This window comes from Papio anubis, chromosome 13 (assembly GCF_008728515.1).
Source record: "Papio anubis isolate 15944 chromosome 13, Panubis1.0, whole genome shotgun sequence".
Classification (NCBI taxonomy): Eukaryota; Metazoa; Chordata; class Mammalia; order Primates; family Cercopithecidae; genus Papio; species Papio anubis.
Window position 1 is genome coordinate 47,634,887 of NC_044988.1, and position 25,354 is coordinate 47,660,240.

Consider the following 25,354-nt stretch of genomic DNA (forward strand, 5'->3'; position numbering starts at 1 on the left):
TGTTATCTTTGAGAGGATTGTCATTATGTGTGACCAATATCTAGAGAGTTTTCATCTGCCTGGTAATTTGATCTCAATAAATGTGGGTGAATGAATAATAAATGGAGATTCCCCACTATCACTGGGGAATCTGCTGCCAGATTACAATCTGTACATAGTTTCTACTACATTGTGCTTTCTTTGCAACAACCAAAATCAATGCAAAAAACAAATACATTCCATTTGGAATTACATTTCTGTCAGTGCAATTACTATACAAGGTTGGATCTCCCATCCTCATTAGAATTATACCTAAAGTTCTTATTAAAATAAATTAATTACAATAAGACCAAAATGGCCTTGTGCATTAAAAGGAGGATAGTTGAAAGAAAGGGAATAGCAGAAAAATCACGTGCATGAGCATATGCCATTTATAATACAGGAGATTTATTCCACTTCTGAGGCAAGAAATTGCCGGACTCTAATAGTTTCACCACCTGTGAATTATTTGGGTGCACCTCATAAGCGGGTTCTTTCTTCTATTTGTTTAAAGAAATAAGTGGTATGTTTGCCAATTCTACACTACATTAATTTTCACGGAGTTTCCATTTTCATCTTCATTGCTTTTTCAGGTTTTTTTCCAAAGCTTCTGCCATTCTCCAGCTAAAGCTTTGGGTATTTTCCCCTTCAATTTTTGTCCAGGGACTTTCTCTAAGTCAATTCAGTTTGTTGGCATAAATGTTGGGATGAAAAGAGTGTGATAACCTAAGACATCCTGACATAAATTCCAAGAGCACTAAAGAAATGAGACAGGAAATTGTGAGCAACCTATAATAAATTCAAACTGTCTAATAAAATAAATATACCTCACTTTGTTCCCATAGTAAGGTATGGTAGGGTGTCTGATTTCTCAGCCTCCTTTGCTGGCTGTCATCTCAGTCACCATCTGAAGTCTGTAAGAGTATTGTTAGAATATTGTACTTCATCAATAGAACCAGGAATGAAAAAGAGTAATGGAAACAGTAAGAACTCCTACTGTTCAGGTGTTCTTAAGTGAGATTTGAAGGGAACATTTTCAGAACTAGCTGGTTCTTTTATTCTAGTTGTTATAACCATTTGTCACTGAGATCTAATTTAATTTCCCTAATACACCACACACTTTTAATTCTTATTTGGGGCTTGTAGCTGGTCTGAGATAACAAACATGCTTTGAAATTACTGTTATGAAGTTAATTGGCATTTAAATTCCCAGCCCATAGATTCATAGCATTTCAGAATTAAAGGGAATCTTTGATGCATGCAGAATGTGACCTCAGTTGACTGGGATCTCTTTGAAGGCAGGGGTTTTGTTTTATTTTGTCCTGAATATCTTTGTATCTCTAGCACCAGACAAAGAGTTTGATATAGAAAAAGTCTTCGATGTAAGTTTGTTGTTTGAATAAATTAATTAGTTGCCTATTCCAGCCCTTTCATTTTGCAGATAATTTAATTTAAAATATAAATGTCTGTAAAGAGATTTGAGTCATATTTATCAGGAGCACCTAGTACATAGGATCCAGACACTGGAATCTTGTGCTGTTTCCTTTGAGTCTGTTCTCCTTCTGTTGAGTTCATTCTCCTGTATTATACTGTGTGGCCCCTTAAGGACCTTTCAATAACAGCCATCATGCTGGCTTTGGTAGAGAGGGATTCAAATGTTGAAATGTCACGTGCAGAAGAAACTGAGGATCGAATGAAGCTGCTGCAAAACAATCTTGAGTTAAAACTCAAAGATCATTGTTGGCTTATAAATATCAGGGTGACCTGGCAAGAACAGAGAACTAAAATCTGTAAAGTTGTGTAAACTAAAATCTTCCCCAGAGTTGTGTCGTACCAATGAGACTCATTTATCTTGTTTCCCTATTAATGAAAAATGTGGATAATTTGGTGATGTATGTGTGAAAATAACTTCATATGGGATCTTGCATGTAGCAGGTCTCCAAGAAGTGCTAGCTTTCTTTCCTCCCTCAGTGCAAAATAGCATCTTCATTGAGAGCCTGCTATGTATCAGGCACTGTGCTAGGTACTTGCTATGCTGTGTTGAACAAAACAGACATGGTCCTAAAGATGAGTCCCTCTACATAGAATATCAGTAAGGATTTGGGACAGGGGTGAGGAAGACAGGAATTAATTGGCTAGTACTTTCCATCGGTTTTATGTTGCTGTCATGATATTATTTTCTTTAAACTGTATATTTAACTATTGCTGATGTAAGGGGGTTTCTGCCTAAAGAAATAGACACATTAATTCATTATTTATAGGGATTCGAGAAAGAATGTGTTAGAAAAACTCTAAATCTCCACAGATTTATATTAAGGTCATTTCTTTGACTTTTGCCTTTTTTTCCTGAAATCCTCTTTTTTAGGAATACTGAAACCTAAGCTTAATGAGTGTATTACTTTGTCTCTGTGTTTATTTGATACATAAACACCTGTCTTTTCAATCTAGAGCTATGCTGAAGTAGTAAAACCTTTCAACCAGCCCTCTTTCAGGCAAATAAAAGGCCAGTCAGCTGCCTAGAGAAGGCTAATGACAGTAGGTTTCCCCACAAAGGGTTGGCTAACTTCAGTTTGCTGGTGCTGGGACTCTTATTAAGCAGGACTGTTTTGGCTGCAAACTCCAGGATCTTGATTTTAAGAAACTCGATCAGTGGGTTTTGCCCAATTGAGAGTTCTAGATGATTTACAGCAGTGATTCTCAGACTTTTGAATTTCATAGACTATTAAAATTTCAGAAGAAAAATAAAGCTGGTTGGCAGGTAGGTAGGAGTTATGGAAAATAGAGATAAAATTTCTAATTTTTTGTATTGTTAACTAAGGATGCTAATAAAATAAATTTCTAACACCATAGTTTCATCAATGAAATAACATTAGTTAATACTAAAGAGAGTACTTGCTTCAATGTAAGGAGCACTTTATAGACACCGCATTAAATTATCTGATTCCCAAAAGAACTCTATGGACGGAGTCATGACAATTTTCCATCTTGACAAGGAAACTGAGGCACAGAGAGGTTATGTAACATGCTTAAGATCTCTCACTCAGTAGGGGAAGGGTACAGATTTGAACCGAGGCAGAGTTCATTCATGTCTCAGCTCTCCCATTTTCTTTTACCAGTACAAGAAATTAAAGGTCATTTGAAAAAGCCAAAAGTCCCAGGTACATGATTTCAGAAAAAAAAAAATAACTAAACACGTTTAGCTTTATGGAAAGCTAACCAATGTCCTTATTGTCTTTATTATACGTGTCAACACATGCTTTGTCATGGATTGGCCTGCTCTCTGCCAGTCACTTTCCTTGAAACACAAAGATGAACAAGACAGAGTCTTACTTCCCAGGAAGCTCACAGGCACCGAACAAAGTTTTTAAAAAAATAATAGACTGAGGCTGAGCAGAGGATATGAGGTTCTGTAGTAGCACAAAGAAGAAAACAAAGAATGGGAAGGATGCTGGCATTTTTCTGTCTGACGTGTCCCAGGCACTGTCCTAGCAGAGAATAACTCAATGGAAGTTCATCAGGCAGATAAGAGAGGGAAGAGGGGGTATTCCCAGCAGAGGGACCTGCACCGGCAAAGGCCCAGAAGAAGGAAAGGGAAGGGAAGTTCAAGGAACAGTGAGTGAATCCCTATAGCTGGAGCACAGCCAGATCATGCAGGGTTTTGCAGGCCACCCCCAGAAGCTCTGACCCAAGTTTTTGTTTTAGAAAGACAGCTGTGATGGCCACATAGAGTGGAAAGGCCCGGAGAAAGGAGGCCAAAAGTTGTAAGATTATTACACCTCTCCTGGTGAGAAGCCACGAAGGCAGTAGCAACAGCAGCAGCAGTAGTGATGACAAAGAGGCCTAAACATCCAGCTGCAAGGCTACATAGTTACTGGTAGCAAAAACCTCGTGTGAGCTCCCTTTGCTGTACCTCTTGAGGCCTCAGAGGCTCTTATAAAGTGCCAGCTGGGTGCTAGGGTTCTTTAGATCCCACTGTGTAGCATAGAACCAGGGCCTGGAACTGAGTCGGTGCTCAACAAAGGTTTGCTGAATGAAAGTGTGAAAGAGTTAGTAAATTTATTCAAGGCCCCCCAGTTAAAATTTTTGACCTATAGTTAGGGATTATTTTTCCCAAATTATCAAAGTTCAAGAGCAACAAATGTATCTGTATCCTCAAAAGTTAAGAACTTTCTGTCACTCAGCAAGGTGTGAATTGAGGCCCAAGTTTTCTGAAGAGACTGCCAAACTGTTGTGACTTAACCCTTTATTCACTCTAAGCAAACTTTTTAAAATAAATAGAGGCTATTTCAAAAGGGCAATCCTGGCCTGGCCAGCATGGTGTCTCACACCTGTAGTCTCAGCACTTTCGGAGGCCAAGGCAGGAGGATCACTTGAGCCCAGGAGTTCAAGACCAGCCTGGGCAACATGGCAAAACCCCATCTCTACAAAATATGCAAAAATTAGCCAGACATGGTAGTGCATGCCTGTAGTCCCAGCTACTCAGGAGGCTGAGGTGGGAGGATTGCTTGAGCTGGAGAGATGGAGGCTGCAGTGAGCCAAGATGGTGCGACTGCACTTCAGCCTGGGTGACAAAGTGAGACCTTGTCTCAAAAAAAAAAAAAAAAAGCGGAGTGGGGGTGGAAATCCTGTGCTTTTGAAAGCTTTACCTCCCTCGTGTAACACAGAGCCCATAACCGGCAGTCATTTTTATACCTTCGAGTGACTATCATTATCTGAGACTGTAGTAGTTTCCCATGTGTGATCTTTATCTGTTTTCTCACCAAACAGTATCCTACTCCACTCCTTAGATTCATGTCACAATTACGAATCTTTCCATGGGATGCTAGCAGATCTCTTTGCCCTAATTCTTGCAGCTTTTCACATTGTCTAATATGGGCTCCACATGTGAAGTTCTCTTTGAAAACAGCTAAAAACGCTGGTAAAAGTTTTAGCATTAAGGGTCTAAATGTATCTGCCCTGTGGTAAAAGATGTAGCGTTAAGGGTCTAAATGTATCTGCCCTGATTAAATATTAACTGTGGTCTTCAGAAAATAATCAGGCCATATCTCAAATTCCTCAATTTATCATTTTATACTAAAAACCATAATTTGAAAAAATAACTCCTAAGTTATATTAAAGTGAATTAAATGTCACATAAATTCTTTATATTGTTTCTTTATTAATCAGATTGCTAAGGCATCAGATTTTTAATCAGGCATTGGAATCTGGTGTGTAGAATTTCTTTTCCTAATTATAAACAAATAATCTCCACTGTGCATGTAGCTCTTTACACAGCATTAGTACAAAATTGATTATAGCCTGGCCTCACCTCATAAAGTAGATTTGCTTTGGAACAGCATCAAATAGGTATTTATGTTTTAAATCACATGGTCCTTCTGACTTTCATTCTAATTTTGGACAATTACCACTTTTACTTTCCTTCCTCCTTCCCTGAAATTGACTGCAAACAGCATGAAAATGTCTTTAGACTTAGCAAAAGGCAAAAAGAAGTTAATTTCAGTCTCCTCCTAGGTGCCAAGTACTGTGCTATTTGTTTATGTATGTTATGTCATATAAGCCTGACCACAACCCATTTTACCAGTAAGAAAACTGAGTACCGAAACCTAAAAGGTGATACTAACTTCTCAACTTTTCATGTATGCATATTCAGTGCTTATAGCAAACAAATATTGAAATATGCAGTACAGATTATTTTCCGTGTTGTTTGAACTATGTTTTTGGCCTTGGTTAGCAGGAGCCTCCCCAGTGTGCTGAGTGATTTCCACAGCTTCAGAACCAAGTTCATTGCAGTTCACAGCTTGTACCGTATTTCATCGATCCTAAGATACACACTTTTTTTCTGATTGTAGCAACTTGAATGAATTTCGTAATTACAGCAGCCATAGTTTAGTGAGTGGGATTTTTAAAAGGGTTCATAATGGTATATAAAATAAGAATGTCACTTCAATCTATAGTGTCTTAGGTTTGATGCAATGCTGTATCAGAGTCTTTCCAATATCTAACCAATGGGAGCAAAGCTAGGCTTAAGATTCAGATGCAGAAATATGATTATGGAACCCTCTCATTCCCTGTCCTCTGATGTGGAATATTCCTGCCTTTATTTACTGATCTCCCCAATCTGAGGCCCTGGAGAGAGTCTGTATATTGGTCTCACCCTAGATCTGTTCTGTTCCTTACCAAGATCAAAACCCTCTGCCCAGGACCTCCTTTCTTCTTAATCTAGGGGTGCCTATTTCCTTATCTGGAAGCAAGTATACCATAATTCAGTAGCTTCCCACGTTTGGTCAGTAGCCAAATCAGCTGGACACTTGTAAAAATTATGAAGTCTCTGGCCCCTCCTACTTCAGTGAGTATAGACCTCTGGGTATTTTATTAGCTTTCTAGGTAAGTCTGATACACACCAATGTTTGATAACCACAGGAATAGTGGTTAAGAGATGGACTGCCTGGATTTCAACCCTGGTTCCACCAGCATAACCTTTCTGTCATTTTCTGTGCCCCAGTTTCCTTGCCTGTAAAACAGGGATCAACAATGGCATGTACCTCGAAGGATCATTGTGAAGTTTAATAAAACAAGTCATGCAACCTACTCAGCACAGTACCCCACACAGGTAGCAGGTGCCCAATAAACATCAGCAATTATTACTCTCTCCCTGCAAGGCTGACATTTCCCTACCTCGTTCCAGAAACCAACCTCTTGTCTTTCCCTGGATTCACGGCAGCTGACAGTTTTGCCTCGTGACTACAGTCTTCCACGCAATCTCAAAGAAAGGGACTGAGAGGAAAAACTAAGATTGCTTTTGAATTTGTGGGGTCTGGAGCCCATTGAAGCCAGTAAGTCTAAGACAGAGTAAAGATAAAAGTTGGTTCAAGAAAGTCATCCAGTGAATTCACCCATAAATGCTTGTCTAATTTAGGGTTCTCAACCCTCTTCTGCATAAAAATCACCTCGGGAATTCCAAACAAAATATCTGGGTGGCTGGCAGCCTCCACCCCCAGAAGAGATTCTGATATGGTTGGTCTGGGGAGAGGCCCAGACATTGGCAATTTTCCCAGGTAATTTGAATGTATAGACAGAGTTGACAATCACTGATCTAACTGAATATTTAAAAGGTTCCAAAAACCTCTTAACTGTTAGGGGATATATCTCTTACATTTGAAGATGCTTTATAAACTCCCATCCTCCCTGTGAAAATCAACTTAGCAGTCCCCTGTCCCTAAAACAGGGATGATATACTGATTCCAGGAACTCCTGTAGTTGATGTGAATGCACTTTGTAGATTGTAAGTAAGCGTGTGAGAGGAAGGATTCTGGTGCCTAATGTGAAGATGATCATCTGATCCTGTTACATAGCATGCACAGAGATTCAGAAATCCTCCAGTTACCAGGATGTCGTGTAATCTGAAGTATAATCCACCAGCCACTTCAATGTATACACTTTTCATTCAAAAGTAGGAACCATGAACATGTTAAATCATTTCGTAAAAGATAGAAGAAATTAAAACCTTCCTGATCCTGATTTGAAGGGACAAAATAAAACAGATACACTGAGAGTATTCAGTCTTCCACACAGACTAGTCATCTCATCTTTTATTTTCTTTATTTTTCTTTTTCTAGATGGCCATTGTGTGAGATTAGGTATTTGGTCATATTTCCCACTGCTCTCCTCAGACTGCTAAATTTAATTCTTATCCGAATGACCGGCTTACCCATCTAGATCCCACTTAATTAGACATAAAGAGATCCTAAATTCCTCTCATCTGTTGAGGAAATGATGGTAACCTGGCTTTCTCTCCTATCCTTTAACAGCAACCATCAGTTCCCCTTTTTCCCTAAAATGCCCATAAACCTTCAGTGCCTCATAGGAGTATTATGAGGATCAAATAAGTATGTGTAACTACTTTGAAAACTGTAAAACCTCAGTCATCTCGTGCTCAAAAGCCTTCACTGGCTCCAGCTGTCTGGAGTCTACTCAAGGACCAATCCCGAACCATCATTCCTACCTTACGTTCAACTGTTTTATTGCATGTGTCCTGGCACACTGAGACCCATGCCACAGAGGAACTGGCCTGGCCACAGCTGGAAGCAGACTGGGGTCCCACTTGTGTATCACGTAGAAGACCGCAGGAAGAAGAGTCTGAATGGGGGCTATGGGGGCTCTAGAAGAGAGAGGGAACAGAAGGAAGCTACACAGCAGAAGCAGAATAGGTGGCACAGGCAATTGATTGGAGGGAGGGAGAGGGGTAGGTGAAGGGGATGAGGAGGAAGACAGAGGAGGCTGGAGAAAGGGGAATTGTATAGCAGCGTCTGTATGTTCATCAATGTGCTGGGGGAAGGACTGCTTAAAGTCTGGGGCTGCAAATACTAGGCTTGGTTTTGGATGTGCTGAGTTTAAAGTATCAACATGGCATTCAGGTAAGTGGAACTAGAATCCTGGAGACTGGAAGAGATGTAGATTTGTAAATCACCTGCAAGGAGAAGACAGTTCAAGTGAGGAAAGTGGGTAAGATCAATTGGAGCACAGAGAGAACAGGGGCCTGAGGAAAGAACCTTGGGGATGACAGCATTTGCTAGTCCAGATGAGTAAGAAAAGGCAGAGGACTAAACAGGGGAGAACTCGCTGCCAAGGAAGCCAGGGGAGCATATTCCACAGCAAGATGTGAGGGAAGGTCATAGGATGTAGTGAATTACAGGATGCTGGTGAATTTCAGAGGAGCCACGTCAACCAAGCGGTGGGCAGAAGCCAGATTACAAAGCACTAGAGAATTCGGGGATATTGGGGAAGTGGGTGCAGTGAACACGGGTTAGCCTTTCAAGAAGTTTAGAACTGAAAGGAAGGCAGGCAGGAGACGAGTTAGACCTCACCACTGACAAAGTGGAGTGTAAAGGCAGGAAAACACAGAGCAGGAGCTATGTGATAAAAGGGAGCTTGGTTTTAATAAAAAGAAGAGAAAGTGCTTTCGTCTTAATAGCTCAAAGAATGCTGATAGCAGCCGTGTGTGAAATTGATTTCTGAGGCCCAGCACCAGAGACAGAGAGGCTGTGAGGCAAATGGGGTAGTAAACCATGATTTAGCACCTTCACTTTCTCTGCTTATTACAAAACAGGCTTTAAAAAAGATGCCTGTGGTGCGCCTCAGCAATCTTGATATTGTCTGTGGCCAGGATCCATTTTAATATATTCCTGAGGCATTTTTGGTAATTCTAACACTGCTTGAGACATTAATCTATTAACTTTTCACATTGCTAAGCATGTTAATGCAATTTAAATATTATTTCTCTATTAAACAATATTGAATGATGTGGAAGGAAAAAGAACTCTTCTTGCTGGAAACAAAAAGGTAACAGGCTGAAAATGCTTACACATTGAAAAGCACAATTAAGCTTTATAAACTCTCAAAGTGTTTGCTTCTATTTTGCAAGCATTGAGAGCCAGAGAGGGCTCACAAGAATCACAAAAAATCATGTCCTGTTACATGTACTATTAAAAATAAACATTTAGTAAGTCGTTTTGCAAATGGCTCCTTAACATGATCATTTAATTTATAAATTAGAAGATGGTAGTGCTTCCCATATGTATAATATCTGGATGATATTTTTCAGTTTTAAAATGCCAACAGTACACAGAATTTGGCCAGCCCCAAAACGTAAATATTTCCGTTGAACTGGACTGGAAGATAGGAAGAGAAGACTGCTATATTTGTCTCTAATCACCATTATTATTTCCCATTTTAATACAAGTAGAGCTGTACTATTTACAGATAATGATGACAAATTATAATGGCCTGGGAGGGACAGGTTCTTTTAGAAAGTTATTTTAAATAGGGCACTTATACTACAATCTACTCTGGACAAGATTTTAAAGAAAAAATTGTAGAATACCATGTTTTTGAAATAAATACCTATTTAACTAGAGAATGCATGGGCTGATTGATGTAGTTACAACAAAAGCTATACTAAGACAACAGTAACTGACTCTCATTTATTATTGATAAAGGACTTAATATGTAGGAAAGCATTTTTAAAAAAACACTCTAAGTTATACAGTAGGGAAACACAATAACAGAGTTTCTGTTTTGATACAAAACAAAGTATGTCATGAAGGTTATTGATATAGCCCATTATAATACAAACATCACAGGAAGAAAAAAAAACATCATTCCTTAACACTTGGCTAGGAATTAAGTCAATATGGAAACTGAAAACCATCAAATAAAGCTGACTTTTATCTCATCATTTGGAAGACTTTTGCTTACAAGTATTTATTGCTTTTCCATGTATTAAAGAGTAAACCCATTAATAAAAAGTACAGATTATAATTTAGCATTTCTTTTATTATTCAGAAGTCACTTTAGGATCTGCCATAGGTTCTGGAAGCAGAAAATTGTATTAGTAAAGAAAGAAAGTCCCAGCAGAGATTCTCTGGTTCAAGAGTTGCTTTGTAACAAAACAATTCTTAGGACTGAAGCTGTAGGACTGCCTCTACTTGGATTTCATTTATTAATTGCACTGCACAACGTTTTTTCATATATTAGCACTTCTATTGAAAAAAATAACTCTATGAGTTATATAGAACAAATGCTCACGTTCCATTTTACAAATTAGAAAATTGATTTGCAAATGTGCTTAAATGAAATAGACTAATTTAGAATCATAGACATTTTTGTAGCTAGAGGTGTCTTCGAAATTATCTAGTCGAAATTCTTTTTTGTGGAAGCGACTAACCTGAGGCAGAGAGAACTAAGTTGCCTAAAATACAACAGCAGCAAAGTCAAGATATAACGAAAACACCACAGTGGCCAAATCCTGTTGCCTAGACTGTTTAGAAGTTTTTGCTATCAATATTATGTATGTATACTCTGAAACATTTTAAAATTAAAAGTGCTCACCAAAAACTCAGCTGAACAGTAAACACCATTGAACATTAAACTCTGTATCGAGCCTTGTGTTAGACATTAGGGGTTAAGCTGAATATCACCTAGTCCCTAGCTTCAAGAACACTGTATTGATATTTTGCCTCTATAAATTTATTTTAACATGGGAGCTCTATTATTTGAATTGCAAGATTTAGTTTTATGGATAATCTAATGGAAATATATTCTCCCGAGTCCAAAACTCTGACTTTAAAATGTGTGCCCAGATTTGCTTCTATCAGGTTATTTTTCCTGATTAATTCTGCTCAATTTTACATCTTTCTGTGATCTGTGGTTATCTATATATTGTACTAATTTTTACACTCATTAAAATATGATTTAATAAGTATTCTTTACTTCTTTTTAATTGGTAGAGGCCTATGCTTTTAATTAAGTCAGGATTTCCTCACCCACCTCTCTTCGTTCCCATTCCCAGTTCTCCTTCTAATCCCAGCACACTCATCTTCAAAAGCACAGCTTCCCAAGTGCTGCAGAGGGATGAAAATTGTTTACTCAGTGACGAGGTCCCTTTGGCAAACAAGGATCTAGTACTTGGATAAAGCTAAATTAAGCCAAGATGTGACAGGTTAATCATCTTTCAGCTTTACACATTTTGGGTAAATTTAGAGTTGGCATAAGAAGACATGTGAATAAGCAGAAATGTGATCCTTTTTGTGTCCCCATGGTTCAGATTCATTTTTGCCCTCTTATATTCCCTTGCTTATCTGCAGTTTCTACATGTATTTTTCCCTCTGCCTTTAGATAATTTGAATGTATACGGACAAGAGTGAAAGCTGACAGCTGTTATGAATTAGACATTCAACTGCAACTTATCCTAGCCTGCCTTGTGTTAATCATTCATTTAACGAATATTCACTGAGACTGATTACGTATCTGGTGTTCCACAAAGTACTGGGCATATTCAGAGGCATATTCCTCTTTGTCACAGCCCTTAAGAAGCACACAGTCCACTTCTGGGCATAGATGTGTAAACAAGTAACTATACTGGGTGGCTGACAAATGCTAAAACAGCCATTTGTATCAAGTTCTAGCAATATGCTCAAAACACACAGGATGGCCGGGCAGTGGCTCACGCCTGTAACCCCAGCACTTTGGGAGGTGGAAGTGAGCAGATCACCTGAGGTCAGGAGTCCAAGACCAGCCTGGCCAACATGGTAAAACCCTGTCTCTACTAAAAATACAAAAATTAGCCAGGCGTGGTGGCGGGTGCCTGTAATCCCAGCTACTCAGGAGGCTGAGACAGACGAATCGCTTGAATCCAGGAGGTGGAGGTTGCAGTGAGCTGAGATCACACTACTGCACTCTAGTGTGGGTGACAGACTGTCTCAAAAAAAAAGAAAAAGAAAAGAAAAACAGGCCAAGCAGTGATTAATTCTACCTAGAGATAAGATAAAATTTTACTAGACGATGGCAGTGGCATTGCATCTTAAAGCAGGAGCAGAAATACACAAGTCGAATGAAATAAAAAGATGTGAGCAAGATGGTGAGGAGGGGAATCTAGGTACTACCAAGATCATGACCCGATTACTAGATGTCCTCACAGCACCTGTGTGACTGAGAATCATGACCCATTACTGGGGTGTAGAGGCCATGTATGATCACGAAAAGCAGGAATGAATCTAGAACGTTGATTTAGGGCCAGTTTATGAAGGGTCTTGTGTGCTATGCTAATAACTTGGACTTTACCCTATATCCAATGGCTCTTCACCTTTTTTGAAGAATTTTATGAAAGCTATAAATTCTGTCTCCAGAAGTATGATAACACACATATGCTCAAAATGTGGCATAGAGTTTCTGAGAGTTCACAGCCCACCTGGAATTTATTAATACTACTAGGTCCCACCAGCTTTAGGCAGTGGAGCCATAGAAAATCTCCTAGCAAGGAGTGAACAGTTGAGCTTTGTATTCTAGCAAGATAACTGGCAATGATGAAGAGGACAGATTGGTGAGAAGAGAGGCTGGAGGTCGAAAACACCAGATGGGAAGTCGATTGCAAAGTGCCAGACATGAATGGTAGTACCAGAATTATGTCAGTGAAAGTAAGATTGGACGGGGTGAGAATGGAAGAGAGAGGCATTTCAGAAATGGAATTGATAAGACTTGATGTCTGATTAATTACAAATGATGTTGAGCAGTTAAATATTTTGTTGTTATCTTAATCTTCCCCACTAAACTGTAAATCCTCTAAAGCTGTTGCTGACTCAAGCAGGACTCAGGGAATGAGCAGAAATGAACACATAAGCATGCAGGATTAGAAACTTCACATTCATGTGAAAGCAACAGGTCCCTCAAAAGCCAAGAGGCAGAGGGCTATGAGGTAGGGTAGTGACCTCTGAGGCTAATCACTGCTTATGGACACAAAATCCAATAAGGTGCTGTTGAAAATAGTAAACCTGAGTATAGTAGTGATTAACTTGTTGGTTGCCACCTTTACCTTACATGGTTTCCCAGTCCCAGAGCATCTCCTGGATTGCTAAGAGACTAGGTTGGTTTGCTTTACATTCATAATGGGAAATTATGACCAGAACCTCAAAATCAACCTACTCCCAAAACTGCAAAATTTGCCAAAGTGTTCCAAATATCCAAGCTGCTGCCTGTAGTTACAGCTACAGGTTAAGCCAGAGGAAAATGTTATCTATCAAAGGTACAAAGATATGGTAATTGAGAGAGCAACTGCTTTTTAGAACAAAGTCATCTAAGTTGCAGGCGCAGAGTTTTTGATGGAATTCATCTCCTAGTGTGTGTGTGAAGGTGGGGGAGTGATACATATTTGAGCTGGAGAACAGAAGAAAGTCCCCAAAATGGAAATCACTTGGCAATTTTAAGTGACTAGATATTTCTCATGCTCTTGCTTTCTACCCCACCTTATGCTTACTCTATGCTGTACGTACCTTTTTGAGAGATAAATGACAAATATGTAAACATTTAAAACAAAACATACTTCCAGGCATTTCATCATTGATTAAATATTTGTTGAAATCTCACATTTTCTTCAAAATGATATTCTTAATAATTATTTCAATAACTGCAGATAACTCAAAAATAGAAAGCATCACCCCTGCCTTTAAAGAGCTTCCAGTCCAATTGAGAAGATAATTGTTAGACAGAACGATAATCCCAAAGAGCTACAAAGTCTTGTTTTTAATTTATTCTATACTGATTCTTTGTAAACTGATACTACATAATGGGACACCAAGTAACTTCAGGTTAAAGAGAATATTGCAATACTAAGAGCTTATCATTCTACTTTTTCTGAGTAAGGAGAACTGAACTTAAGCAAAAGTAGAAACAAGAATGTAAAAAAGAAGAAAGCATAATATTAAGCCAGGGAGAATGTTTTAAATTTCAATCCCATACATCCTACAATATCTAGATGGTATTTAAGAGAGAGTGCATCCAATTATAAGCATAGGAATAGAACCTAAACCACATCCAGCATCCCATGGAACTTAATTCAGAACTATTACACCACATTTTTTTCTTGGCTCAGATGGCACAATAGTCAACCAAAGAAGAGAGAAAGTTCTACCAAAACCAAAAGCTGACTTGTTTGAGAGTGACATGAAGTTAGCTAGTCATTTCATGCAGCTTCCCTTTTATCAGTTATAATTTGGGTTTTTTTGCCTATCAAACCCTAAGCCATATTAATCTATTAACGTTCCAGTTTCCTCAGCAAATCACAAAATGAGATTTTTCTCCAACAGGAATTCTTTCTCTATGATTCCAAACCCCAACATGTGCTTTCCAGAGCCTCAGATGTTTCCTTAGTTCTACAGATGTTTTGTAAATTCATTTCAGCTAAATTTGCCAGCGCTGCAGAAAGTATCTATGGCTGATTGGAGTCACAGTTTGGACGGAGCTCTAGTTAGATTAGATGGAAATGGAAACTAAAACTTCTAACTGGCTCACCAGGAAGTCAGGAATTCACAAAAAGAGCAGAGAAGGAATTTCGTGGGAGGGGGTGTTTCAAACATGCCTGTCTCGGGGAGTGGAGGGTATGGAAGCCCTTGGGGGGTGACTCTTCACTGTTTTCCTTGGTGTTGGGCCTACATATTATTTTCCACTGGAGATTTGTTTTCCTTTCTAAGTATAGGAAAAAGAAGAAAACAAAAAACAACAGCAACCAGGAACAGTTGCTTCATTTTTAGAACTCCAGGTAAAATGGCTGTTTCACACTTGAGGTGAAATAATATCAGGGTTTAAGATATCCCTACAGTCCAGGGGCCAGGAAAGTGATGACTTCCTTCAAAAACATGAAATAAATGAATTTTTGAAAATGACTGTAGTTTCTACAGGATACAGTTCTCCTGTTGTCTACTTTTCCTTTGTAAAATACATGAATTACCAGCTTCAGCCTTCTACTCCTAATTGAGCACTCCCTAGGTCTAGAAGTTCAGCTATTATAGTTATTATAAAGCAGATTATTATCATGGAAAAAGAGAACCAGACTGACAGGCTATTTCTAGTAGAAAATCTCCTTAAGTCTTGCAAATTAAAAGTGTTTGAAATCTCTATCAGAAAAAACTGCATTATAATGTTTACATTAATATTCTCTCAGTCTTATGACAAAGCAGTTATAGTGTTTCCATTTGCTAAGTTTGTGCTTTTAAAGTAATAGAAACTGACAGTGATCAAATATTTTATCTATGCCTTCCCTTGAGATAAGCTGACGCAAAATATTTAATGGTCCGTCGAAAATTTCCTGAATACTAATCTTTGTTCATATTGGCAATTATTGATTTTAATTCAACTGGCTGTGAAATTGTGTTCCATTGAAGCTTTCCAAAATGCCCAGAGGTTTCTCAGCAGTTTTCTAGATGAGCTATAATCCAGGCTTGACCTTGGATAGAATACAAAATAAAATCAAGTTACCATAGCTCTGAAATGAAAACCTGACAGAAGTATTTGACATTGAACAGAGTCAGATTTTTGTTTCCTAAAAAGTGATGAAGCTGTTTTAATTTCATCTCCAAATTGTTATCCCAGGTTGAGAAGGAATTCTGAGAACAAAATAATTTTTTAGAAGAAAAGCAACACAGTTCATTGTCATTTTATAGTAAATTAACATACTGATAAACACTCTTTGAAAAGGAAAGAAAGGTCAAAATATGCAGCTAGTTAGCAAAAAACAAACAAACAAACAAAAAAAACCCAAAAAAACCCCACACAACAAAAAACAAAACAAAAGATAGATATAGACATAAAACCTGGCTTTACCAGATATTAGCTATGTGACATAAGTGTGTGTGTGCATTTGTGGTATGGGGGTGGGAACAGGGAGAGATAAAATAATTGGCACTAATATTCCAGAAACTACGCTAGGTATTTCCCATGTGTTCTCTCTGTTAATCACCATATTATGAGAGGTATCAATGTTTCCTTTTTCTTTTTTTTTTTTTGAGATGAGGTTTTACTCTTGTTGCCCAGGCTGGAGTGCATTGGCCCAATCTCAGCTCACTGCAACCTCCACCTCCTGGGTTCAAATGATTCTTGTGCCCCAGCCTCCCAAGTAGCTGGGATTACAGGCAAGCGCCACCACGCCTGGCTAATTTTTTGTGTTTTTAGTAAAGATGGGGTTTCACCATGTTGGTCAGGGTGGTCTCAAACTCCTGACCTCAGCTGATCCACCTGCCTCGGACTGTCAAAGTGCTGGCGTGAGCCACCTTACCCGGCCAATGTTCCCATTTTACACATGAAGAAACTCTGGCTAAACGAGGTCTGGCAACATGTCTAAGTCAAGTTTACCAGTATATGACTAGGAAAGTCCATCTCACTCTACAGTCTGTGCTCTTTCTCCTGCAGCATGATACAGGTTGTTCAATCTCACAGCCTCAATTTTCTTATTTCTAGAATAAGGAAAAAAAAATTCTTACCTGACCTGGGTGATTGTGAGGATTAAATACAATCATTTGTCTAAATCTTGGCATGCTTCCTGGCATGTAGGTACTTAAGAGACCCCAGTTTTCCCTCACCGTCAACTCTTTAGGCGTAGGTGCAGTTAGGTGCCTTAACAGGAATGTGCAAAAGTGCACTGGAATGTGTGCATAGATGCTGAGAAAGCAAAAGGGAGACAGGTACCCAAAAGTCCTCCTTGGCCTGTATAGCTTTTACACCCTGTTATAGAATTGACTTTTCTCTTCAGTAGCAAGGGACAGGCTTCATGCAGTGGCCTCTGAAAGACCATGCACTGTGTCACTGGCAGTTCATCATATCTCCCAACAGTGCAGCTGTGATAAGAACCAGATGATCCAAATTTCCTAAGCAAAGCCAGCAGCAAATATCATCTGGGAAGGCGCATGCCTCAGTATCCACACACTACACTCTTTAAGAAAGTACATCAAAAAGCTAATGGACTTTTACAAGAGCCCAGTTACTGCTTAATGTCTGTGAGCTCTCAGGAGCAGGGAATCACAACCCCTACCACGTACAGTTGGCAGCAGAACCAGTATTCCAACTTGTTAAAGAAGCCAAGGATTAGATAAGATTTATAGAGACCTGATGTGGGTAGGGCAGCTAAAAATGGAATCTGCAGATTTGTTTCCAAAGCTGCAGACATGGCCAGGATGTTTCTGTGTATAGATTGCTCCACTTTGCGTGGGCAGAACACAGGAAAAATGGTTCTCTCATCACTGGAGGAGTTGCCCCTCTTTTTAATACAGAGCTGTGTGACATCCATTTGATACAGCCACATACACAGCTCCAGGTAGCTTAAGCTAAATGCTGTCTGTCTGGAAGTGGAAAACCAGAGGTTCAGGTACCTTCTTGATGTTCTTAGAATTGTAAGCGCCATTCTTTACCTTGTCTCATAGCCTTTTTGTTACTTCTGAGGATCTGTTGACATCTGAAAAACACTTCTCTTATACTGTAACTTCAGCTGTTACATGACTTCATTTTTACAAAAAAAAACTATCAAGCATTTCCTCAGCACCTACTTTTTTTTTTTCATTTAATTTTGTATAGCTTGACCTCTTGTTTTAACATTTGGAAAAAATATTTTCCAAGTACCCTGTATATATGTGTCTCTGAGCAAATATAAATCTAGTCTTTCATTGCTAATTTCTGCTTCATCTTACATCTTTCACGTATTTGATAACCTGTGCAGGTTCCAATGAAAGAGGCTATGGATAAGTGGTACATAGGAGGTCATTCTAAGGTGAAGTGTCTATTGGGCAGAGAGCTGCAGGGAAAACATTGCTTCATGTGATTACTCAAATTGTTTAACTACTTGTAGCTGTCAGGCTTGGAGCTGTTCACCTGAGACTTTGTTGCTGCAGTTGGCTCTGGAATTAACCACAAAACTATCAGATGAAAACCACGTTTAGATAAGCCAGTAATGGCAAGAAAATGACACCATTCTGAGGTTGATGGATGTAGGAGAGCTCTTCTAGTATTTGTAGAAGGCATATAATGATCTGTGACCACAATCTGTATTCCATGCAATTGGCATTTACTGAGGCTGAGAACGTCTTGACTGGCCAGGAACAATGTATCAATGGAGTTGGGGGGTTGATTGCTGAGTTTCTGAGAAGATAGCAGTTGATTTAGGAGACTTAATCAACACTACATTTAAAGGTCAAAATGTGGCACCAAAGATCTAAAAATGGCTGAACTGTTTCTAAATTCAATAACTCAACGGGCCTAGTCAATTTCCATAAAATTATAGGGCCAAAAACTCAGGCACTTCTTCTCTCAGTGGATTTCTCAAATGCTAGATCAAAACAGCTGCCAATTGTCCATTCTCACTCATCCAATGCCTGTAAAGTAAAATAGTTGTTGTAATAAGAAAGGGCTTTATAATGGCCTTTTCCCTCAAGTTCAATATGAGATGCACTCTAGACTTTTTTATGATAAATCTCCTACTAGTGAAACATTGCCTTACATAAAGAACTTACTGGTTGTTCTTTAGTTCTTTGTCATTGATATTAATAGCTAAAGACCATCATCTCACATGACATTGCTACTGAAATTTCCAGCAGTGGGGTCAGGGATAATCTTTTGATTACTGTGTTCAATAGCACCCATAACCTTCCTTTTGAGACACTGAATTACAATATTACATTTATCTGATGAAAATCAAATTGAAGAACATTGGCTGGCCTGTATAGAAAAACTTAGATGTTTTAATTTCAGAAGCAATCAGCATTACTTTTAAGCAACCCATTATCTGCTCTTTATTTTTCTTCTGCCTCTATTTCCCCTGCTAGATGCAATTCAAAGTTTACCCTTTAGAAAATTGCTGCTGTAAAGTTAAAAGGATTGTACATTCAAAAATAAAAGAGTAATGGGGCCGAGCATGATGGCTCATGCCTGTAATGCCAGCACTTTGAGAGGCCAAGGTGGCTGGATAGCTTGAGCTCAGGAATTCAAGAGCAGCTTGGGCAACATAGCAAAACCTCGTTTCTATGAAAAATACGAAAATTAGCTTGGTGTGGTGGCAAGCACCTGTAGTCCCAGCTACTCAAGAGGCTGAGGCAGGAGGATCCCTTGAACCCAGGAGGTCAAGGCTGCACTCCAGCCTGGGAAACAAAGCAAGACACTGTCTCAAAAAAAAAAAATGTAGAAGAGAAATAAGTATGTGTTCTACCAGGGCCAGACACAAAATTTGTTTATAGTGAAGAAAGTCTTAAAAGCTGCAATAAGTAAATACTTCTAGATTTTAAATAATCAGAAAAGCATCTCTAAAAAGTCATTGCTGGTTATAGATGTAAATGTCTGGCACAGTTAAAAAGCAGAAAAATTACTTTCTCCAACATTAAACATGGATTCCATTGGAATGAATTATGTTTATTCTACTTGTTAAAAGAAAACCTGGAGTTTGTTTGGCTTTGTGAAATAGACCTATAACTTGCTTCTGGGTTTGCATGAGATCTCATTCAGAGACATCGTGGGCACTTACTATGTGTAGTGCTGAAACGCGTAATATGTGATGAGATAAGAGGCTTAGCAGTGAAACCTCACCATTGAAGCTTTTAGCACTTCTTCAAACAAGGCACATGAAAAATATCAAGGAACTTTAGCACAGAGTTTGAAACAACTTGTTTTTCTAGAAAAAATCACAACCGTACATTATTTACCAATATCTTACCCAGAGAACAGCCAGAGGGAAACTCCCCAAGGATTTGGCATTGAAGTGTTTTTATCTCATATGAAAATGCAGTTTGCTGGTGAATGTTGCATGTGGATTTTGTTTTGTTTGGTTTTGTTTTGTTTTTGCAGTTGTTGTAATGGATAGCATCAAAGTTTGTAATCACTCATTTCAATTACTGCATGAATATTAACATTTGTGATACTGGTTTCATCAAAGTCATATTGAATTTGAGTAAAATGAAAGAAATTGCATCCCACAAATGTATATTTGTCACACAAATAGAAACTGCTTCAGGAAAATCCTGTACCTCTCTCAGCAGTCAGCAATCCTACCTTCTATTCACATGCAGCAAACGAAGAGTTAGAAGATATGCAATTAACTTTTAAAAATCTGAGGGATGAATTTAATGTGCCATGGAGAAGAAATTTGGGTATGGCAAAGAATCTTTTCTCTCTCACTGTTTTAAGTTCTGAAAACAGAGCACCTCATATTGCAGTGATTAAAGATTGATTTTAATAATCCTAAAAACCAGGCTTTGGAGCTCAATAAATTCTTCCTTTCAAAAGTACAGATTTTGGGGTTACCAATGTGGCTCCGTTACCCAGGCTTTGCCACATTTTATAGGAACATAAAACTGCTGGCAGATGACATCACCAAGCAGATGCAATATGACAAGTGGCTGCAAGGTCGTACTGTGGGAAAGTCAGGGATTTCAGGGAGATGATACCTTACAAGTACAGTGTCTCAACTAAACTCAACAGCAAAAAGCCTGGTGCCTTACCAGTGTACCTCCTGTAAACTTTCAGAGCCCATATATGTTTATACGTATTAACAATAAGTAATAAATAATGTTAAATAATAATAGCAACAAATGCTTATACAATGTAGTGCTTATTATTTAGGCCCTATGTACTTTTAAAAATATATGTGCATATTTGTTTTTATGGTAGTGAAATGTACTAATACAAAAGTTAACATTTTAACTATTTTTAAGTATATAGTTCAGTGACATTAAATACATTCACATTGTTTTGGAATCATCACTACCATCCATCTCCAGAACTTTTTCATCTTCCCTAACTGAAACTCTGTATCCATAAAACAACTCCCCATTCCCCTCTCTCCCAGCACCCCCCAGTCTAGACACAGACACAGACATTTCTGTGTCTATGAATTTGACTATTCTAGGTACCTCAGTAAGTGGAATCATGCAATATTTGTTCTTTTGTGTCTGCCTTATTTCACTTAGTGTCATGTCTTTAAGTTTCATTCATGTTGAACCTGCATCTAAATTTTCTTCCTTTTTAAGGCTGAATAGTATTCCATTGTATGTATATATCACATTTTGTTTACATATTCATCCACTCATGGACATTCGGGTTATTTCCACTTTATGTGCTTTTTATATATCAACTCTTTTACTGCTCACAAAGATCCATTGATTCATTCATTGTTGTAGTATCTTTATTATCTCCATTTTATGATAAGAAAACGGAAGCATATGAGATTGTGTATGTGCCCAAGTTTATAGAGCGAGGAAGCTCTGAAGCCAGTATTGCATCCCAGGCTGAGTAGATCCACAGTTCCTGCTCCTAATCACTGTGCTATCTCATCTCCCTTTCAAATGATTCAGGAAGCTAAGTATAGCATGCACCAGTTGGAAAACCATTTGTGTAACATCATAAGGCCAAGTTTCTGGCTTAATTTGTACAGGTTTTAAAAGTTCAAAGGAGTAGTCAGTTTAACAACCGAACCCCATAGCAACTGATTTATAAAGGATCCCATTGCTACAAAATAAAAATTAGTGCTCTGCTCTGGCACTAGCTCTGGGTGGGCTAAGTTCATTTTGCTAATCTTCCTATACAATATGTGTGTGCGTGTGTGTGTCTGCATGTGTGTGTGTGTGTGTGCAGTAGCATGGTTATAATGTTATCCCCACTTTGTAAAAAGGGAAATTGGAACATAGGAAGGTGGTAAGTTACTTGTTCAAGGACTCATAATAAAAAATAGAATCTGTACCCAAACTCAGATAATCTGTAACTCCAGAGCCTGTTCTCTTAACTATAGCACAAATTTTATCTTTTTCTTGAATGTGAAGCACAGCGTTGAGACCTGTACATAGCCACAAGTATTCTTACAGTGTATGGAAATTTTCCTAGAAAGCCTGTAAATAACCAGCAAGTCTATTTGTCAAGAGGCAATCCCTGCATTACTAAAGTTATTTGTATAGTTATTCCAATGAACAAATCTGAAAACTAGGAATGCAGTTGCTTTACTAAAAAGTTGTCAATGGTGTAAAACATTGTTAGATTTTGGGAAGCAGTTTAGTATGCACATGCCAAGCTTCTCAGGATAGAAATACTTCTGAGAGCAGCTTCTTTCCCTTCGCAAAGAGATGAATAATACACTCATGAACCCTGAGCAGAATTGTGACTTCAATGCAATTGATTGTTTTCTAACCCAAATCCCTGTTTCTGGCTTCCTTTTTCATTTGTTCCATTTGTACAACCTCGTGCCCACTTCAGTCATTGCCCAGGGCCCTTAAATTTAAATATCCCTCTCCCTGAACATATAGGCAGTATGAAATGGAAAAGAATTCAAGAATCTTGATTGCACGTTTTCATTCCTGGCAAGGCCACCATGCACACATGTACAGGCCAGTCACATTTTAGGACACGTGTTTCAGGGTTCCATGGGGATATGATGCTGACCATTCTTTTGTTTCTCACAGAGTTCCAGGACCGCACGCTCCGAGGAGGACCGGGACGGCCTATGGGATGCCTGGGGCCCATGGAGTGAGTGCTCACGCACCTGCGGGGGAGGGGCCTCCTACTCTCTGAGACGCTGCCTGAGCAGCAAGTAAGTCCTGCGCCCGTTGGGGGTCTTTGTGAGAACCAGAGGTGGCAGGTTTGAGGCATACTGTCGTGATTGGGTTTAATGGAGAATATTTTGTTGCTTACAGATCCAGATAAAAGAAAATAATTAAAGGAACGTACAAATAATTAAATTTGTGTTCTTACGTGTTTTTACTTGTGTACTTATGTCCATCTCCAGCCAGGTCTTTATATACTCTTATCAGATGATAAGCAATAGAGAACTTATCATCTTTACCAAGCACATGTTATCTGTTTTCATGTTAGGACTGGAAGGAGAATTTGTTGTTAGGAATGGTTCTGGAATTATTAGCTCTATAATATATTGTACAATATTGGTGCTAGTAGCATATTGGGTTTATGCTGGATTTTTAGTATTACCAAGTACTTTACAAGTGAATAACATATTGGTTTATCTTTGTAGATGTCCTAATAGCCAGAATTTTCTTAAAGTCATTCAGTTCAATGAATGATGAGTTTTGGATATAAAGAAGTTTGGAAAAATAGAAGCTTCAGTGGGAATTAGGTCAGGAATAGTGAGAGGGATGAATAAGGTAGACATGGGGGTGGCTAATGATATTTAAGCTAAAAGGAAAGGGCCTGAGGCCTTAGAATGGAAATTTTTACTTAGAGTAATAATAATTTAAAACTCCTTCTTGAGCTGTGTGATCTGTGACTAGATCTGTCTCCAAACTGTAAAATATAAAGTACTATGGTAATATTTTTAATGAAAGATTTTATTTGACTCTGAAAAGTGTTATGTATAGCAAGTAGGAGATTTGATCAAAATTACTGTATATACTATATTATAAAACAGGAAACAGAAAAAGAATTCTAGACATTTCATAAACAAATAGCAGAAAGTGGTGAGACAGAGATTCAGAAAAATGTCAACTTACTTTAATAAGAGTGAGAATTTCTTGAAATCAGCATCTGAGCCTTATTCCTTTCTGTCTCTCCAAGGCCTGCACAGGGTCTAACAGATATTAGAAGCCCAATAGATGGTTCTTCATTGAATCACAAAAGACCATTTTGGCTCCAGGCAGGTCTCACTGGAAATGTTATAACCTGAGATATATCCAACAAAACACCAGATCAATTCTGATATTTGGCCACTGTGGCATTACGGTGTGCACTAAAAATGGGTCAATGTGATTATATCCACCAGTAAGTTTGTTTGTCTCATTTTTGAGGCCAGCTTCGAATCAGCGAGAACCTTAAACTGATAAGAAAGACTAGACTTTTGCTCCTTATGATTCACCTGCTCTCTTAATCTCGAATATACAAAACTTCCTAAATCTGCAATATATGCTGCTACAGGGTGATAATGTAACTGATAATATTCATACATCAGTAAAGCCAAAAAGTATAAATTTAGAATGTTCCTGTTACCTAGTTTCCTCAAATTAGCATCCTTGAATATTTTTTAGAGATGAGCCAAAACATGTCTCTCACAAAACTAATAAGAAACAAAGGGGAATTTTCATACTGTCTCAGTGATATGTATGTTAGATTGCGGTAGGATCTTTTACTGAGTGAGAGACTGAGAAGCAATTTAGGGAGTACATTAAAATCACAAAATTCTGTCATTCAGCAACTAATCAAATATTGATGCCATGTGGAATTAAAAATAAAAACAATTTTGCCACCTAGTAAGTTAAAGCTCTAGGTGTTAGGGCTCTATTATGAAACTACAAAAGATATCAGTTGTCTTTTACTTCTAAAGCATTAGAAAAGTAGGATATAAATGCCGAAATTATAAACATATAGAAGATATGTCCCTATTTTACTTTCAAGTATTAAAAACATATATTCAGTAATCTCATACAAGGCTGAACAAGAAGTTTAAAAAATGGGCCAGAGGTACACTACCCATTCTTTAGGAAATTGAAGAAGAAAAAATGTCTCCAAATAGAAGGCATTTCCAAATCCAACAAGAATATAAAGAAACATTAGTTTCTTAAAAACCAGTGCTTAGTATGGACTGATACATTATACACATGGATATGTTCTATACTGTTAAATTCTAGTAATTCTTTAGCAAATCAAAAACTTGTCATCATCATTAAACTCTGGAACAATCTGGACAGAAATGTAATATATATTTTTAATTGTGAAATAACTATTTATATATGCCCTGTCATATATTTTGACATCTTTCTTCAATAGGATTTGTATTGTTAGGCTAAACTGTATTAATTCTGATCCTTATGAGACAAACAACACAGAGGCTGATTTAGCTGTTCAGTCTGAGATTCTAGTGGGCTTTCTAGAGACAAGCAGCTCATGATATGACCACATGATCATATTACCTCTGTGCCCTAATGAGTTAAATCTTACAGCTACAGATTTTAAAAGGAGCAAAACTAAGACTGAGTTACTGTCTTTGGGGGTGTGTTGATTGTAGAAAATCTGCATCTCCAAGGACAATTTAAAGATCTAC

At 38.2% G+C, this 25,354-nt stretch overlaps 1 protein-coding gene across 3 annotated transcripts in view; it reads left to right on the top strand.

The window, feature by feature from the left end:
• Window positions 1-25,354, top strand: part of ADAMTSL1 (ADAMTS like 1) — a 952,161-nt gene that overhangs the window by 538,039 nt on the left and 388,768 nt on the right. For all 3 annotated transcript variants that reach the window (XM_021927825.2, XM_021927824.2, XM_021927826.2), the window contains one exon: window positions 22,770-22,897. In XM_021927825.2, the coding sequence (XP_021783517.2) occupies window positions 22,770-22,897 (128 nt within the window). The remainder of the gene's footprint in view (window positions 1-22,769; window positions 22,898-25,354) is intronic.